This window comes from Rhinopithecus roxellana, chromosome 16 (assembly GCF_007565055.1).
Source record: "Rhinopithecus roxellana isolate Shanxi Qingling chromosome 16, ASM756505v1, whole genome shotgun sequence".
In the NCBI taxonomy this organism is placed as follows: domain Eukaryota; kingdom Metazoa; phylum Chordata; class Mammalia; order Primates; family Cercopithecidae; genus Rhinopithecus; species Rhinopithecus roxellana.
In genome coordinates, this window is record NC_044564.1 from 94,217,681 (window position 1) to 94,236,192 (window position 18,512).

Here is an 18,512-nt window from a genome sequence, read left to right on the forward strand (position 1 = left end):
TCCACTTGGGCTTTACCTACCCACTTTTAAAATGCTATGAACCTCTGTCATGTGCATCCTCCAGTCAGTTCCAACCACACCTCCAGCCCCAAGCAGCTCCCACTTTCCATTCTGATCATTCACTTGTAGCCTTATAATTAAGGTTGGGGCCTCAGGGAGACTCACCAGAAATAAAAACAATGTAAGCAAAACAAAAGGGCTCAGCTATGATCTTACTCCACAGATGAGAAGACTGAAACCCAGAAATGGGTTAGGAACTTATTTGCTCAAAATCACAAAAGTTACTGGCAAAGCTGAGCCCAAAGTCCAGGATCCCAGTGCCTTTTCCCCTTGCTAGCCTGTGTGAAGACTGCCCAAAACTCCTACATAAATGTGACACATGGTGGAGTACCAGTTTCCTCACGTGCAAAATAAAGCACAATCTAAGAAACCTGCCTTACATGGAGCACCCATTCTGCACAAGCACCGCACTCAGCACAGGACAGGCAGCCTTCCCTTTCATCCTCACCACAGGACTGAAGTCCATTTTCTAAACTGAATGTTTGAAATTAAAATCAGGTTTAATCCTCACCATAGTCCTTCTGCAGTAGGTGGTGATTTTTAATGTTACCTTTTTTTTTAACTTTCTAATGAGGAAAAACAAAGACCCAAAAGTTAATAGGTTGGAAACTCCAAGCCAGCCTGACTTTAACCCCCTGCCCTGAACCTACACCACCCTGGTACCCCTGACGCCTTCCCTGAGGTTGGGGATGGGGGGTGGTGGTGGTGGTGGTAAGGACCAAATGGACTAAGGCATAAGGTTTCCATCACTCAGCACAGGGCACAGCCATCATAATGACTCTTCTGTTTTGTTTCGGTTTGGTTTTTTGGAGACTCGCACTGTATCGCCCAGGCTGGAGTGCAGTGGTGTGATCTCAGCTCACTGCAACCTCCGCCTTCCGTATTCAAGCGATTCTCATGCCTCAGCCTCCCAAGTAGCTAGGATTACAGGCATGCACCACCATGCCCAGCTAATTTTTTGTATTTTTAGTAGAGATGGAGTTTCACCACATTGGCCAGGCTGGTCTCAAACTCCTGAGCTCAGGTGACCTGACTGCCTCAGCCTCCCAAAGTGCTAGGATTACAGGGGTGAGCCATCGTGCCCTGCTGTAGCAACTGTCTGTGGACAATTTTTGAGTGATTGAATGGACCTTCACCTGAGCTCCACCACCTCATCCTCCTATCTTGCTCTATTGCTACCAAAAAGGAGTGACCTCTTTCTATGCCTATATATGCCAGCAACAAATGTCCATTCAAACCACAAGACCCAACAGGACTGTCTCCTTGACAAATTGTTTCATTAGAGCCGTGAATGAGACCAGACATAACATTCAGACGATTACACCAATGAGCTCACTTTTGTCTTTTAACAACCCCTTTTTCATTCTATTTTATTCTTAATTAGAGAAAAATACATAAATTTAAAAAAAAATACAGATAAGCCTCAAGTTCTCCTTGGCTCCTCCTCACTCCCATCTAGTACCCACCTAAGAGGTAATCACTGTTATCAAAAAGACCTGTAACTTCCAGATCTTTTTATGTGTTTTTACATAGATAGTTTTAATTTTGCTGCTTAAAAATAAAACACATGCAATCAAACAGTATATATCTTGCTACAACATCTTTCTTCTACTTAATATGCCCTCAAGATGTTTTCATGACAGTACAAATAGATATGCCTCAAAGTTTTTAACTCCTACAAAGCTTTCTACAGCACTGTTCTTCAAACTTTACTGACCATGAGCCGCAGAAGAAATATTATTACTCTTCATCCTTGAAATGTTTTCTATTCTGTTCTACTTTTCTAAATCCTGGCTGCAACCTACTAAATTGAATTTCATGAGCTACCAATGGGCCACAGTCTGAAAGATACTTTTGAAAGGATGTGTATTTACCCAATCCCCTACTGATAATAACTCAATTTGTTTCCAAGTTTTTCTTTTACACATATTGTCATATGAATGTCCTTATAAGGTCCTGTTATGCACAAGTATGAGGATTTCTCTAGCATAGATGACAAGAAGTGGAATTGCTGGGTCAAAATATATTCACATTTTTTAAATGGACAACGGATTTGAATACACATTTCTCCAAAGAAAGTGTACAAATGGCTAAAAGGCACATGGAAAGATGCTCAACATATCAGTAGCCATTAACGTGTAATCAATACCACAATGAGGGCCAGGCGCAGTGGCTCACTCCTGTAATCCCAGCACTTTGGGAGGCCGAAGTGGGCGGATCATCTGAGGTCAAGAGTTTGACACCAGCCTGGCCAACATGGTGAAGCCCCGTCTCTACTAAAAATATACAAATTAGCCAAGCGTGCTGGCATGCGCCTGTAGTCCCAACTACTTGGGAGGCTGAGGCACGAGGATCGCTTAAACCCACGAGGCAGAGGATGTGGTGAGCTGAAATTGCACCACTGCACTCCAGCCTGGGTGAGAGAGTGAGACTCTGTCTCAAAAAAAAAAAACAAACAAACAAACCACAATGAGATACCTACCATGTCACACCCTAAGGGTATAATCAAAAGGACAATAAAAATATTGGTGAGGGGCAGGCACAGTGGCTTGTGCCTGTAATCCCAGCACTTAGCAAGGCAGAGGCAGGAGGATCACTTGAGCCCAGGAATTTAAGACCAGTCTGGGTAACAGAGCAAGACTACCTCTAAAAAAAATTGAAAAGAAAAGCCTTAAAAAGGAAAGAAATTCTGACACATACTACAACATGCATGAACCTTGAGGACATAATGCTACATTAAATAAACCAGTCACAAAAGGACAAATAGTGTATTATTCCACTTATATGCGATACTTATAGAGTAGTCACAATCATAGAGACAGGCTAGGTTTGGGAGGCCGAGGCAGGCAGAACACTTGAGGCCAGGAGTTCAAGACCAGCCTGGTCAACCTGGTGAAACCCTGTCTCTACTAAAAATACAAAAATTAGCCAGGTGTAGTGGGGCATGCCTGCAGTCCCAGCCACTAAGTGGATGAGCCACGAGAATTGCTTGAACCCTGGAGGCGGGAGTTGCAGTGAGCCAAGATCACTCCACTGCACTCCAGCCTGGGCAACAGAGCAAGACCCTATCTCAGGAGAAAAAAAAAAACATAGAGACAGAAAGTAGACTGGTGATTGTCACAGGATGGAAGAAGAGGGGAATAGGGAGTTACTGTTTTAACGGGGACAGAGTTTCTGTTTTGCATTTGCAAGATGGAGAGTTACAAAGATAGATAGTGGTGACAGTTCAGCAATAATACAAATAGATTTAATACAACTGAACCATGCTTTAAAATGGTTAAGATGGAATGTATGCAGTATCTAGGCCCTGTAAAGGAGGGAGATGAGGGAAAGGAGAATGTTTGCTGTTTTGCTGAGTAGTTACTCCAGGTCAGACACTGAGCTAAACTTTTTAAGATTCATTTTAATCCTTATGCCAACCCTAGGCTTTACACCAACCCCTTTTACAGATGATAAACACTGAGGCTCATGGAGGATGAGTGACTTGCCCCAAATCAAGGGGTTGTTAAGTAGCAGAACTGGGATTGAAACCCAGCTAGGCCTGGGACCTCAAAATCTAAGTGTTTGGCCAACAAGCACTGAAATGAGAATGGCTATCTGAGAGAATAATCATGGAAGTTACGATAACAGCAATAAGCAGCATTAAAAGCATAAAGCAGCAGACTGTGAAGAGCAGATTTATATTTAAAAAATAGTTCTCAGGCTGGGCATGGTGGTTCACACCTGTAATCTCAGCACTTTGGGAGGCCAAGGTGGGCAGATCACGAGATAAGGAGATGGAGACCGTCCTGGCCAACATGGTGAAACCCTGTCTCTACTAAACATACAAAAATTAGCCAGGCATGGTGGTGCACTCCTGTAATCCCAGCTACAGGGGAGGCTGAGGCAAGAGAATTGCTTGAACCCGGGAGGCAGAGGTTGCAGTGAGTCGAGATCGCACCACTGCACTCCAGCCTGGTGATAGAGCAAGACTCAAATAAATAAATAATAGTTTTTTTTTTTTTTTTTTTTGAGACGGAGTCTCGCTCTGTCACCCAGGCTGGAGTGCAGTGGCCAGATCTCAGCTCACTGCAAGCTCCGCCTCCCGGGTTCACGCCATTCTCCTGCCTCAGCCTCCCGAGTAGCTGGGACTACAGGCGTCCGCCACCTCGCCCGGCTAGTTTTTTGTATTTTTAGTAGAGACAGGGTTTCACCATGTTAGCCAGGATGGTCTCGATCTCCTGACCTCGTGATCCGCCCGTCTCGGCCTCCCAAAGTGCTGGGGATTACAGGCTTGAGCCACCGCGCCCGGCCATAAATAATAGTTTTCAAACTGTAGTATAAAAAACTATTAGAGGTGCAAAGGACAATACAGGAGAGAAGCCATACTCCAAATATACTGGGGCAGTGGAAGTAAAACAGACAGAAAAGGGCATGATGAAATATCACAGGACCCAATTAGACAGGAACTGCAAAGCATCTTAGTCTGTGCCTGATACATGAAGGTTCTCAATAAACAGAAAAACCATTTGTCCAGGTTTACCCAAGATAGGCCCTATGTATGTCTGCTGCCCGGGCATAAATATTAATTATTTTCACTTTTTTTTTTTTTAAGACAGAGTCTCACTTTTGTCACCCAGGCTACAGCGCAGCGGCATGAACACAGCTCACTGCAGCATCAACCTTCCAGGCTCAAGCAATCCTCCTGCCTCAGCCTCCCGAGCGGCTGGGACTACAAGTGCATGCCACCAGGCCTGGCTAATTTTTGTATTTTTTGTAGAGATAGGATTTCACCATGTTTCCCAGGTTGATCTCACACTCCTGTGCTCAAGAAATGGGCCCACCTCAGCCTCCCCAAGGACTTGAATTACAGGGGTGAGCCACCGCGCCTGGCCCTTTTCACTCTTAAAAGTGTCCCAGTTAGCACAATAAATACCATGGTCACCCTTTCAATTAGGATCTGTTGACTAAAAGCAGCAGCTTGTCTCTAGTAGAGCTGGATAAACAGTGCAGGTTCTCAGTCAGGGCTCTCCTCTTCTTTCTTCCACTCACTCTCCAACCAGGAGTCCAGGACAACCACAGAGGCCAGCCCTGGAGCAGTGTAGTGCTCTATTAGGCCTTCTTACCAGACCCCAGCTCAACCAGCAATGGGGACTCCCAGTCTCTTGGGGCAGGTCCATGGGAGGCCACTCTTGGCCATTATTCCCTGATTCATATCACCTTTGATGACAGTAGTAATAATAACACTAATGGCAACACAAGATCATTTTTTAAGCACTGATTATGTAGCAGGCACTACACTTGCCAAGCTAATGGCTCGACAGGCATCACCTCTTTTAATCCTCACTCCAACTCTGTTGGGTGGATATTACTAGCCCATTTTACAGATGGGAAAGCCGGTGAAATCACTTTACCAAGGTCACACAGCTAGTCAGTTTACAGGGCTGGATTTGAATCCAGTTTTGTCCAACTCCAGCCACGGCTTTTAACCATTGCACTCCATTGCCTCCTGGGTGGCCACTATCTGACCCAAAAAGCAAAGTCTGGGCATACCGGCTATACTCGCCATAATGAAAACAAACCCTCAAACCAGAGTGAACCATTAGGTGTCCTCAAGGTCCCTGTTCTCCACTAATCCCCACTAACGGGATACTCCAAGTGGCCCCACCCTCGTCCTACTCTTTCACAAAACCGCTTACTTGTTCTTCAAGCCCTCTACAAAGTACGTGGTGCAATGCTACAGGCAACTGTGGTGCAGATCTTGGCTCCCAGCCCCCCCAGAGTGTCAGCTGGTGGGTCCCCCAGAGACCCTCTCTGTAGGAGCCCACCCCACACACTTGCCCCTGGCCAGACACCCTCAAAAGCAAACCTCAAGGCCGCGTTAGAGCCAAACCCCATCAGCTGGAACCCCGGCCCGGTTACCAAGACCACCAATGCCCCGGCCGCACCTGCAGCCGCTGAGCGTCCCAGGGAGGGTGACGTCCTCTTCCAACACCGAGTCCATCATGGATACAGAGGTGGTGGCGGTGTTGGTGTCTGTGGCGGCGGCGCCACTAGTAACCCCCGCGGTAGCGACCCGCCGAGCTCCCAGTGTCCCCGCCCCCTCCACCCCAGCGCTTGTTCAGACTCCTGCGGCGCCGCTGGAATTCAAACCACAGACGCCGCCATCTTTCCCGGCGCTTCTTCCTACGGAAACGAGGCGGGGTCACCGAGGCGCACGCAGTGAAGCCGACCGGCTGGCGCCAGAGGACGGGCAGGGAAGCGGGGGTAGGTGCCATCTTAACTAAGGGCATAGCGTCCGTGCTTATGCCAGCAAAACTAAGAGAAAAAAAAGGCCGGCTATCATTTTTTGTGAGGGCACTTAAGACGAGGTTGGCCGGGCGCGGTGGCTCAAGCCTGTAATCCCAGCACTTTAGGAGGCCGAGAGGGGCGGATCACGAGGTCAGGAGATCGTAGACCATCCTGGCTAACACGGTGAAACCCCGTCTCTACTAAAAAATACAAAAAAAAAAAAAAAACTAGCCGGGTGAGGTGGCGGCGCCTGTAGTCCCAGCTACCCGGGAGGCTGAGGCAGGAGAATGGCGTGAACTCGGGAGGCGGAGCTTGCAGTGAGCTGAGATCCGGCCACAGAACTCCCGCCTGGGTGACAGAGCGAGACTCCGTCTCAAAAAAAAAAAAAAAAAAAAAAAGACGAGGCTAGGGCGGGTGCCATCTTTGTTGAGGGCCAAAGCCGGCCCTAGTCCGTTAATTTACGCGGGAGATGGAAATGAATACAGCGCCTTAGGCATCCTCAAATTTCCTAACCCCGTGTTTGCTTTTCTGGAATAATGACCCCAAAACTGTGATTTGACCTTGAGTTGAAACTCAGATAACGGAGTGCTGCCTTGCTTTAGAAAAATCCTACATGCGGAATCTCAAGGCAAACAGTAATTTGCAGACTTAGTTTGAAGCAAATAACTTACTCCCATGAGCCAGTGGTCAACAGCACTCCCACTCCAGTCACTCACCTATTGATCTTTTATTACCATTAGGACTCAAAAGGCACTTGTGGTCAGAAAACTGAGGCCCAGCGAGAGGAAAGGACTCTCCCAAAGTGATTAAGTATTGACAATGTCTTTCAACTGGAGCGGGGTCCGCAGCTCCTGCCAACTAGATGAGGGCCCTCTGCATAACCCTGGCTGCCTTTCATTTTTGTCTTTATTTTTTTTTTTTCCTTTTTGAGATGGCGCCTCACTCTGTTGCCAGGCTGGAGTGCGGTGGCGCAATCTCAGCTCACTGCAACCTCCACCTCCACCTCCACCTCCCGGGCTTAAGCGATTTCTCCTGCCTCAGCCTCCCAAGTAGCTGGGATTACAGGCGCAGCGCCACCAAGCCCAGGTAATTTTTGTATCTTTAGTAGAGACGGGGTTTCACCATGTTGGCCAGGATGGTCTCGATCTCTTGACCTCGTGGTCTGCACGCTTCAGCCTCCCAAAGTGCTGGAATTACAGGCATGAGCCACAGCACCCGGCCCCTTGGCCGCCTTTCTTAAAGCACATAGCAATCACCAAACACTTAGATAATCTTGGCAGAGCTTAAGCAATGAAATCAACCTTCCCCTCCTCAACTCAGTGTTGCTCCTTCCTCTGCAGGCCCTTGTGAGAGCACCGGATGAAAATAACTTGAAACAGTTGATGAGCGGATAGATAGTGACTTTCCCAGTAATCTTGAACAATTCCCATTTCACCCTCAGTTTCCTCGTTCTTTTTTTTTTTTTTTTTTTTTTTTTTTTGATAGAGACAGGGTCTCACTATGTTGCCTAGACTGGTCTTGAACTCCTGGCCTCAAGCAATACTCCCACTTGGCCTCCCAAAGTGCTGGGGTTATAGGCCTGAGCCACTGCACCAGGCCCTCATTCTTCAATTAAGTAATTAACCAATTATTGATACTTTTCAAAAGAAGCCTTCCCTAATCATTTAATCTAAATCAAGCCACTTCTTGTATTCCTAGCAATGCAAATTATTCCTTTGTGGCACTTACCATATTTTGCAGTGTGTGTGTGTGTGTGTGTGTGTGTGTGTGTGTGTGTGTGTAAAATCTTTTTAAATGTCTTTCCTTGCACTAGACTGGAAGCTACATGGGGCAGGGACTACATTCTGAATTGTTCACTGCTATATCCTCAACAGCTAGCACATGTCTGCCACTCAGCAGCTATTTGAAAATGTATGTTACGTGAATGAATGATTCAATCAATCAATCTGGAAATGAGGACAATACCTATCCTGCAAGGTTTTTGTAAGAATAATCGGAGATACTTTTAGGAGCTCAGTCAACAGTAATTCTGTGTATCCCAGATTCATATTCATTCTCTCTCTCTCTCTCTCTCTCTCTCTGTTTCTCTCTCTCTCTCTCTCTCCCTCTCTCTCTCTGTCTCTCTCTTTCTCTCAGCTTTAGTGAGGCTTCCAAAGCCCACGATTTTTGCCTGTCCCTCTTCTTTCCCTAGATCTTCAACCACCCCCAGCATTAGCAATATAAAAGCATGAAAAAGAGGGAGAGCTTAGCACACCGGGTGCACTGCTCCAGGAAAGGGGCAGTCCTTGAAGCCCAGAAACCAATACTCCTTGCCAGTAAATTCAACCCATGAACAGGTGTGTCCAAAAACAGGAAAGTTGGGGTGTCAGGATTCCCCCTGGCTCTGCCACCAACAATGTGATCTTTGGCAGATCACTTCTTTCTTTTCCTTTTTTTTTTTTTTTTTTTTTGAGATGGAGCTTTCCTCTTGTTGCCCAGACTGGGGTGCAATGGTGTGATCTCAGCTCACCGCAACCTCTGCCTCCCAGGTTCAAGCGATTCTCCTGCCTCAGCCTCGCAAGTAACTGGGATTATAGGCATGCGCCACCACGCCCGGCTAGTTTTGTATTTTTAGTAGAGGCGGGGTTTGTCCATCTTGGTCAGGTTGGTCTCGAACTCCTGACCTCAGGTGATCCACCCACCTCAGCCTCCCAAAGTGCTGGGATTACAGGCATGAGCCACCCCGCCTGGCCTGGCAGATCACTTCTCTATGGACCTCAGCTTCTACATCTGTTAAATGAGAGGGCTGAACCTCTCAGGGTCTCTCAGGATGTTGCAGCTCTGGAGGTGATTTCTGTGTTTCTTTACTTTTCTTTCTTTTTTTTTTTTTTTGAGATGGAGTCTTGCTCTGTTGCCCAGGCTGGAGTACAGTGATGTGATCTCGGCTCAATGCAACCGCCACCTCTTGGGTTCAAGTGATTCTCCCGCCTCAGCCTCCCAAGTCGCTGGGATTACAGGCACCTGCCACCACGCCCAGCGAATTTTCGTATTTTTAGTAGAGACGGGGTTTTACCACGTTGGCCAGGCTGGCCTTGAACTCCTGACCTCAGGTGATCCACCCACCTCGGCCTCCCAAAGTGCTGGGATTACAGGCGTGAGCCACTGTGCCCAGCTTCTGTGTATATTTCAAAGCTACTAACATACAACCAACTCTCTCATGGGGAGGAAGGCTAACACTTCCCACATGAAGGAACTAACTTTGCATCTCCAGCCAATGAAAACTCTTGAGAATATAAACAAGGAAGAGAACTTACACATTTTGAACATGTCTTATGTGTCACTTGTTCCAGGTATATCACATGCAACACCTCATTTAACCCTCCCAACAACCTTCTGCAGGAGGTGCTACTATTCGACTTAAAATTGAGAAGACTGAGGCTGCGAAAGGTAAAAACTACTTACTGAAGGTTCTACAGCTAGTAAGTGCCAGAGATGGGAATTGAGGCCAGGTCCCTTTGAATTCCAGTACCTTGAATGTTTCAGGCAGCCTGTCATCCCCATTTGGGTTTTTATTTTGCTTTAGAATTTAGTATTAAGAGGTGAGGTCTACACCCAGACGACAGTATTTAGGGGACATGTTCACCAGACCCTACTCCTTGGGAAACTGCTCCAAAGTGGCTAAGAGGTGAATCTTAGTGTTGGCAGTTTACAGAACCGGAAGTCTGGACACCTGGATTCTGACTCTGGAAACTCTTCCCGTTTATCCTGTGACCTGGGGTTCCTTCCCGCTTGCTACACATCGATTTTCTCATGTGTAAAATGGGGAGGACAGTGCTGAGTTCACATGGTTGCCTCATCTAATTGAATACCTTGGACATTATTGAAGAAGAAAGAACCTGTGAGGAGTTGGGTTGTTTTTTCAATTTATTTAATTTTTTTTTTTTTTTTTTTTTTTTTTTGACACAGGGTCTTGCTTTGTCAACCAGGCTGGTGTGCAGTAAGAGTGATCATAGCTCACTGCAGCCTCCACCTCCTAGGCTTAGGTGATCCTCCTACCTCAGCCACCCAAGTAGCTGGGACCACAGGCAGGTGCCACCACGCCTGACTAATTTGTTTATTTTTAGTAGAGACGGGGTCTTGGTATGTTGCCCAGGCTGGTCTCGAACTCCTGGGCTCAACTGATTCTCCCACTTCAGCCTCAGAAAGTACTGGGGTTATATACATGAACCATCGCGCCCAGCCTAGGAGCTCTCATTATGATTAGTCCATTGCCTTGTTCAGCATGACCATGTCCCTGGATTGCATGCTAAACCCTTTAGTGAACCTGGAAACTGAAAATAGAATCAATTGCACAAAGGAAAGGCTCTTTGGAAGTTGGTTTTCCTGCTACTGTAGTGGTTTCATGGTCAGAGACAGAGGCCTTTGTCCTGTGTCTGTCTCACCATGATCTTTCTGCCAAGCCTAGAGGTGACGTCACTACCACCAGCTGTTTGGGCTATCTGGGGCTATCTCCTTGACAACAGCTGTCCAACCACAAAGCTGGCATTATTATTTCCTCAGACAAGGTCATATAAATGGCTGGGAGGCAGTAGCTTGCAGTCAGATGTTTTTCATTTGGGTAGAACCCTCCTGAAGCTTTCACAGATCAAGACACTTGAACTGCCATTACTAACAGCAAGAATAACTTTTTATAGGATCAATATATATGCAATGCTGCTACTTTGCACTCTTCCATTTGATCCTCATGGTGCTGGGAAGTGAACTGGGGTGATCGCACTACTCTACCTAAGAAGAAACTAAAGGCCCAGAGAGGGGAAGAGATTTCCCAAAGGCTACACTTCTTTTTGTTTCCTTCTTTCTTAGCTTTTTATTTAGAAACCATTTCAAACTTAGAAAAAAGTTGCAAAAATAGTACAAAGAATTTCTAAAATATTAACATCTTCCACAACCATAGCACAATTGTCAAAAATAAGAGATTACATTGATACAATACTACTTATTACAGACCTTATTTAAATTTAATCTTTTCCCATTAATTCCCTTTTGCTGGTCCAGGATCCAATCCAATATTCCACATTGCATTTACTTGTCACTTCTCCTTACTGTCCTCCAGTCTCTGACAGTTCTGTTTTTCATGGCATTGACACTCTTTTTTTTTGGAGACGCAGTCTCACTCTGTCACCCAGGCTGGGGTACAGTGGTGCGATCTCAGCTCTCACTGCAACCTCTGCCTCCCAGGTTCAAGTGATACTCCCACCTCATCTTCCCATGTAGCTAGGATTACAAGGCACGCACCACCACGCCCAGCTAATTTTTGTATTTTTGTAGAGATAGAATTTTACAATGTTGGCCAGGCTGGTCTTGAACTCCTGACCCAGATAATCTGCCCATCTCGGCCCCCCAAAGTAATGGGATTACAGGTGTGAGCCACTGCGCCCGGCCAGCATTGATTGGCACTTTCTAAATGTTGTTGCCAGTTATTTGGTAGAATGTTCTTCAATGTGGGTTTGTGTCGTGTTTTCTCAGGATCAAATTCAAGTTATGCACTTTTTTTTTTTCAGAGACAGAGTCTCACTCTGTCACCCAGGCTGAAGTGCAGTGGCACCATCATGGCTCACTGCCGCCTCTAACTCCTGGGCTCAAGTGCTCCTCCAGCCTCAGCCTCCCAAAGCCCTGGGATTACTGGCGTGAGCCACTATGCTGAGCCCAAGTCATGCACTTTTGACAAGAATACCACAAAAGTGACACACCCTTCCTTGGTTGTATATCAGGAGGCGCAGAATGTTAATATGTCTCATTAATGGGTGATGTTAACTCTGATTTCTTGGCTAAGGTGGTATCTACAATAAAATTACTGTTTTTCCTTTTGTAATTAATACTAATGTCGTGGGAAGATATTTGAAGCTGTGTGTTCAGTTTGTATACTTTCACCCACTAATTTTAGCATCTATTGATAATTCTTACCCAAAACCATTTTCACAGTAGTATTTGCCACAATTGGTGATTTTCTATTTTCATTATCCTTTCTATATTTATTGGAATTCTACTGTAAGGAAGAGCTTTCTCTTCTCCCCCATTTATTCATTTATTCAATTATTGATTTACATCATTATGAAGTCATGGATATTGGTTTATTTTATGTGTTATAATCCATTAGTATCATTATTTGTTGCACAAGCTGTCCTAGATTTAGCTAAGCTGCCCTTCCTTTTTTTTTTTTTTTTTTTTTTTTTTTTGAGACAGAGTCTTGCTCTGTCCCCAGGCTGCAGTGTGGTGGCGCGATCTCAACTCACTGCAACCTCCGCCTCCCGGGTTCAAGCAATTCTCCTGCGTCAGCCTCCCAAGTAACTGGGACTACAGGCGCACACAACCACACCCAGCTAATTTTTGTATTTTTAGTAGAGACAGGGTTTCACCATGTTGGCCAGGATGGTCTCAATCTCCTGACCTCGTGATCTGCCCGCCTTGGCCTCACAAAGTGCTGGGTTTACAGGCATGAGCCACTGCAACCGGCCCAAGCTGCCCTTCTAAACTATGACTCTGCTGAGATTCAAACCCATGCCTGTCCAGTCCCACAGTTGGCAGTATTTCTGGCACACGCATCTGCCCTGCTGCTCCCAAGACCTCTTGCCATCCAATCCTCAACACCAGCAGTCCTTATTAGGGACCAGTTCTCAATTAGTACCCACCGCCTTCTCTGAAGAGTGCAGGGTGATCAAGCCAGTGATGCCTTCTGGGCCCAACATGTAGCCCAAGGCTGTGCACATAGTAGGTGCTCAGTGCCAGTTTGTCAGATTAACTCCAAGTCCTGACTTTTTCTCAAAATGGAAAGAGGAATGAGAAATACCAAATATCAAAGGAATAGAATACGGATTATTGGACTAGGGATGGCAACACACATCAACATAAGATTAATACCAACCTCCCAGTTCAACTTTCTGGGCCTATTTTCTTATCGGTGTACTGAGTGAGTTACACTACAACATTGAGGCCCCTTCAGCTGTGATGTTCCATGAATAACTAAAATTAGCTACCATATATTAAGCTCTTTCTGTGTGCCAGGTACTGTGTTATATACTTTGCATTCAATCCTCACAATAACCTTATGAAACAAGAACTGATGATGCTCTATCTAACTTTATGGTTGACAAAACTGAAGTACAGAGAGAAGAAAGAGTTGCCTGGCCATTGAAGGGGATCAAAATATGCCATCCCAACATATGCTACTTTTGCATAAGGATTATTTTGAGCTGAAGACAATTGAGAATCAAGAGATGCAGAAAGAATTTTCTGCCTTCTCCTTTTCTACCCTGAAGCAGGACATAAATTTCCCTTTGTGAAGATGTGCCTCCTCCCTGTCTACCATTAGTTTCCCCCATATATTCCCTAATCACTTTCCCATGATTTATCAGCCTTGAAGCTCAACACTCCCTTCCTTTGTCATAATGGGATAAAAGCCCTTGAGCCTCACCACTTATTTGAGTTTCACTTCTTTTCTATGAACTCTTGTGCACATAACTATTAATAAAAATTATATGCCTTTTCTCCTGTTAATCTGTCTTTTGTCCATTTAATTCACAGAACCCTCAGGTACTGAACCAGACAGGATAAAGAGAAAGTTTTGCTCCCTGACACCATCCAAGTAGCTCAGTTGTGGAGATGAGATTTGAACCCAGAATTCATCCAAAAGCCCTTGCTCTTAACCACTAAGCCGTAGTGCCTTTCACTGAATACCTGTCCTCAAGAAGCTGGTGAAAATGCACATAAATAATTATGAAACAAAGCAAAACATTTTAAATACTTTGTTGATATAAGAAAGATAATAAGGCTGGGCACGGTGGCTCACGCCTGTAATCCCAGCACTTTGGGAGGCCGAGGCAGGTGGATCACAAGGTCAGGAGATGGAGACCATCGTAGCCAACATGGTGAAACCCCGTCTCTACTAAAATACAAAAAAAATTAGCTGGGTGTAGTGACGTGCACCCGTAGTCCCAGCTACTTGGGAGGCTGAGGTAGGGGAATCACTTGAACCTGGGAGGTGGAGGATGCAGTGAGCTGAGATCATGCCACTGCACTCCAGCCTGGCGACAGAGCAAGACTCCATCTCAAAACAAAAAAAAAGAAAGAAAGAAAGAAAGAAAAATAACAGTAAGATTCTAGGATCACAGAAAGGATTGAGTCATTCTGATTGAAGAGTTGGGGAAGGCTATTTTACAAGTAAGACCTATGCCCTGCAAAAGCAGGATAAAAATCTGTCTATACTATTATGTGCACTAGCTCCTCATGTTTGAAGGTCCACAGAGATCAAATAAAATCCCTACTTGATGGAACTATTTAAAAAGCCCGTGTCACATTCTTCCTCCCTTGATTCTACCTCACAACAGCTCTGAGAGAAGTTTGTTATCATTCTTCTATGGATAAGGAAATTGAGGCTCAGAAACATGAACCAATTTTCCCAAAGTCACACAGCAAGCTAGTGACAGAGAGGAGCTTGGACCTCCATTTCCTGATTCACAAAAGCTGGTTCCTGAGCTTTTTGAAACTTGCAGGAGCCCAAGATAATGTCCCACGCCAAGATCTCCTACCTAAATTGATCATCGTCAGTACTGTGGCCAGATCCCCACCCACTGAAATCCACGGTCTGCTAACAGAGATCTAAAAGCTGCTGGAAAAAACTATCCTAGGATGCCACAGAGTGCTTTCAAGTACCCTCTCCAGCTGCACATTGAATATATAAAGCAGCAATAGCTCTAGGCAGAGAAGGATAATTGAATTAATCAACTGTCTGGACATTTTGCAGATTAAAAGAAGCACTTAATGTCTTGTGACTTGTAGGAGGGGACGGTAAACTTTGCATCTCCCTTAAATGCAGTGAATTCACATTGAGAGCACAGAGCAGAATCTAGAAAAGGATGAACACGACACTTGTGGCAGCTGCAGGGCCTCCTTCCTCAGGGGGATAAATGACAGTCCCCTCTTCCTTGCACGTGTCCTCTCTGTGTGACATGCCACCAAGTACACAGCACAGGCTGTGCCCTACACAAGCACATCCACTCAAAGGAGGAGTGGAGGCTGAAATTGAGTCCGTGTCATGCTGGACAAGCTGTGAGTTTATCCCAAAGCAGGGATGCCTTTTTTCTAATTCACACAAAAGAACTATACATGCCAGTGACTCTTAGAGTCTGAAATATACTTCCTTCCCCTTCTCTGTGTCCTAGGGTCCTCTAAACAGCAGTTCAAGAGAAAGTTTTGGGAGCCAGTTTGGGTAGATGTCCCACCTCTGGACTCCCAGAATACCCTGAGCCTATCATCATTGTGACATTTCGCTCTGTAACTGTTAACTTGGCTGCCACAGTGTGAACTCCTTGAGGCTAGGAGAGGCAATGCCAATATTTTATTTTTATTTCAATTTATTTTTTGAGATGGAATTTCACTCTTGTAGCCCAGGCTGGAGTGCAGTGGCATGATCTCAGCTCACTGCAACCTCCGCCTCCCAGGTTCAAGCAATTCTCCTGCCTCAGTCTCCCAAGTAGCTGGGACTACAGGTGTGCGCCACCATGCCCAGCTAATTTTTGTATTTTTAGTAGAGACAGGGTTTCACCATATTGGCCAGAATGGTCTTGAACTCTCAACCCAGCTGATCCGCCCACCTCGGCCTCCCAAAGTGCTGGGATTACAGGCGTGAGCCACGGCGCCCGGCCTTTGTTTGTTTGAGACAGAGTTTCGCTCTTGTCGCCCAGGCGGGAGCGCAATGGCATGATCTCGACTCACTGCAACTTCCACCTCCTGGGTTCAACAATTGTCCTGCCTCAGCTTACTGAGTAGCTGGGATTCCAAGCATGCGCCACCATGCCCAGCTAATTTTTGTGTTTTTTAGTAGAGACAGGATTTCACCACGTTGGCCAAGCTCCTCTCAAACTCCTGATCTCAGGTGATCCACCAGCCTTGGCCTCCCAAAGTGCTTGGATTACAGGCGTGAGCCACCGTGCCCGGCCTCACTGTTCTGTTTTCCCTCATTAAAGGTTTGTCTTTTCGGGCCGGTCATGGTGGTGCTGACCTATAATAACAAAACTTTGGGAGGCCAAAGCAGGAGGATTGCTTAAGCCCAGGAGTTCGAAACCAGCCTACTCAATATAGGGAGACCTCATCTCTACAAAAAAAAATTAAAAATGAATGGAGCATGAGGTGGCCGCAATGGCTCACGCCTGTAATCCCAGCATTTTGGGAGGCCGAGGTGGGTAGATCACGTGAGGCCAGGAGTTCAAGATCAGCCTGGGTGACATGGCGAAACCCCATCTCTACTAAAAATACAAAAATCAGCTGTACATAGCGGTGCATGCCTGTAGTCCCAGCTACTCGGGAAGCTGAGGCAGGAGGATCCCTTGAACCTGGGAAGCAGAGTTTGCAGTGAGCCAAGATCACACCACTGTACTCCATCCAGCCTGGGCAACAGAGTGAGATGCTGTATAAAAACAAACAAAAAATCATTTTTTCTTTCTTTCCTTTGTTTTGTGTGTATGTGTGTGTGTTTTGTTTTGTTCTGAGACAGGGTCTCGCTCTGTCGTCCAGGCTAGAGTGCAGTGGTGCAATCACAACTCACTGCAGCCTCGACCTCCTGGGCTCCAGCGATCTTCCCGCCTCAGCCTCCCAAGTGGCTGGTACTACAGGCACATGCCACCACACCCAGCTAATTTTAGTATTTTTTGTACAGATAGTATTTTGCCATGTCACCCAGACTGGTTTCAAACTCCTGGACTCAAGCTATTCTCCAGTCTCAGCCTCCCAAAGTACTAGGATTACAGGCATGAGCCACTATGCCCAGCCAAGATTTGTCTTTCAACAGTTTCTTACGACTGGAATCATACAGTACATACTCTTGTGTCTGGCTTCTTTGGAGAGCAGGAACTTTTAATTCTATACCCTCTGGTCTGTTATAATGCCTGGCAGATGATAGGTGCTTAATAAATGTTGAGGAAAGAATGAATTAATAAATCTTAACCAGAATTAATTATCTTACTCTGAACACCCTTGTCTTCCCACCAAATAGAATACAAGAATTAAAAAGGTCCTTACAGAGAACATTTAAACTTCTTGGATTTACCAATGGAAAAACTGAGATCCAGATGGACTCAGCGGCCTGCCCAAGTTCACTCTACAAGTGCATAACAGAGCAGGAATAGACCCAAAATGGGCCGACTCCCAGGCCTGTGCTCTCCTCACTTCACAATACCCGCTTCCCACCCATTTTCCATAGGCAAATATGGCATTTCTTCATGGATCCCTATGGAATCAGAATGCCGACAAGATGTCACGTTGCCTCTTTCAGCCTCCTGTGGATGCCGTCCTGGCCCAAGATCACTCGGCGCTGAAAACACAGAAACAGCAGCAATTCAACTTAGGGCGGTTTCTCATTTCAAGTATACCCAAAACCCAAGAGTAGCCTTACTCAAATACTGGGCTGTAGATTGGTTTTCTAGTCAGGAAGCAAACCAGCTGGTACCTGATTCAATTCTCCACTCACTAGAGATAGAAAAACATTGCATTTTTTGTAAAGTTTTTGTTAAAGACCTCCTTTTTTTTTTTTTTTTTTAAGATGGAGTTTCACTCTTGTTGCCCAGGTTGGAGTACAATGGCGTGATCTTGGCTCACTGCAACCTCTGCCTCCCGGGTTCAAGCGATTCTCCTGCCTCAGCCTCCCGGGTAGCTGGGATTACAGGTGCATTATCACCACACCCAGCTCATTTTTGTGTTTTCAGTAGAGACGGGGTTTCACCATCTTGGCCAGGCTGGTCTTGAACTCCTGACCTCGTGATCCACCTGCCTCGGCCTCCCAAAGTGCCGGGATTACAGGCATGAGCCACCGTGTCCAGCCTAAAGACCTCTTAAATAATAGGGAGAGAGGAAGGGAACTATTCATTGTAGACCTTGCATGTGCTGCGATGCTTCACGTAAGGTTTTCACTTAACCTTGCTGCAGCCCTAAGAGGTCAGCATCAAGACCAGCCTGAGTGACAGGAAGAAACCCAATGTTTAGTAATAACTAAAAAGTTATTAATTTTATAGGTAATGGCAACAAGACAAAGAGCCGTCTATTAATTTGCCCAAGATCCTATAGTTGTGAGGCCTGCACTAGAACCCATATCTCTCTGCTTTTGAAATGGGAGAGTCCCCTGATCCCTCTCGCAGGACATGTGAAGGCAAGTG

The 18,512-nt window shown here is 45.8% G+C and overlaps 1 protein-coding gene across 3 annotated transcripts in view; it reads right to left on the bottom strand.

Moving 5' to 3' along the window:
* Window positions 1-6,228, bottom strand: part of CDK5RAP2 (CDK5 regulatory subunit associated protein 2) — a 204,784-nt gene extending 198,556 nt beyond the window's left edge. For all 3 annotated transcript variants that reach the window (XM_030919432.1, XM_030919433.1, XM_030919431.1), the window contains exon 1: window positions 5,988-6,228. In XM_030919432.1, coding sequence (XP_030775292.1) covers window positions 5,988-6,046 — 59 coding nt within the window. In that variant the 5' untranslated portion in view covers window positions 6,047-6,228. The remainder of the gene's footprint in view (window positions 1-5,987) is intronic.
* Between the last annotated feature and the right edge of the window lie 12,284 nt (window positions 6,229-18,512).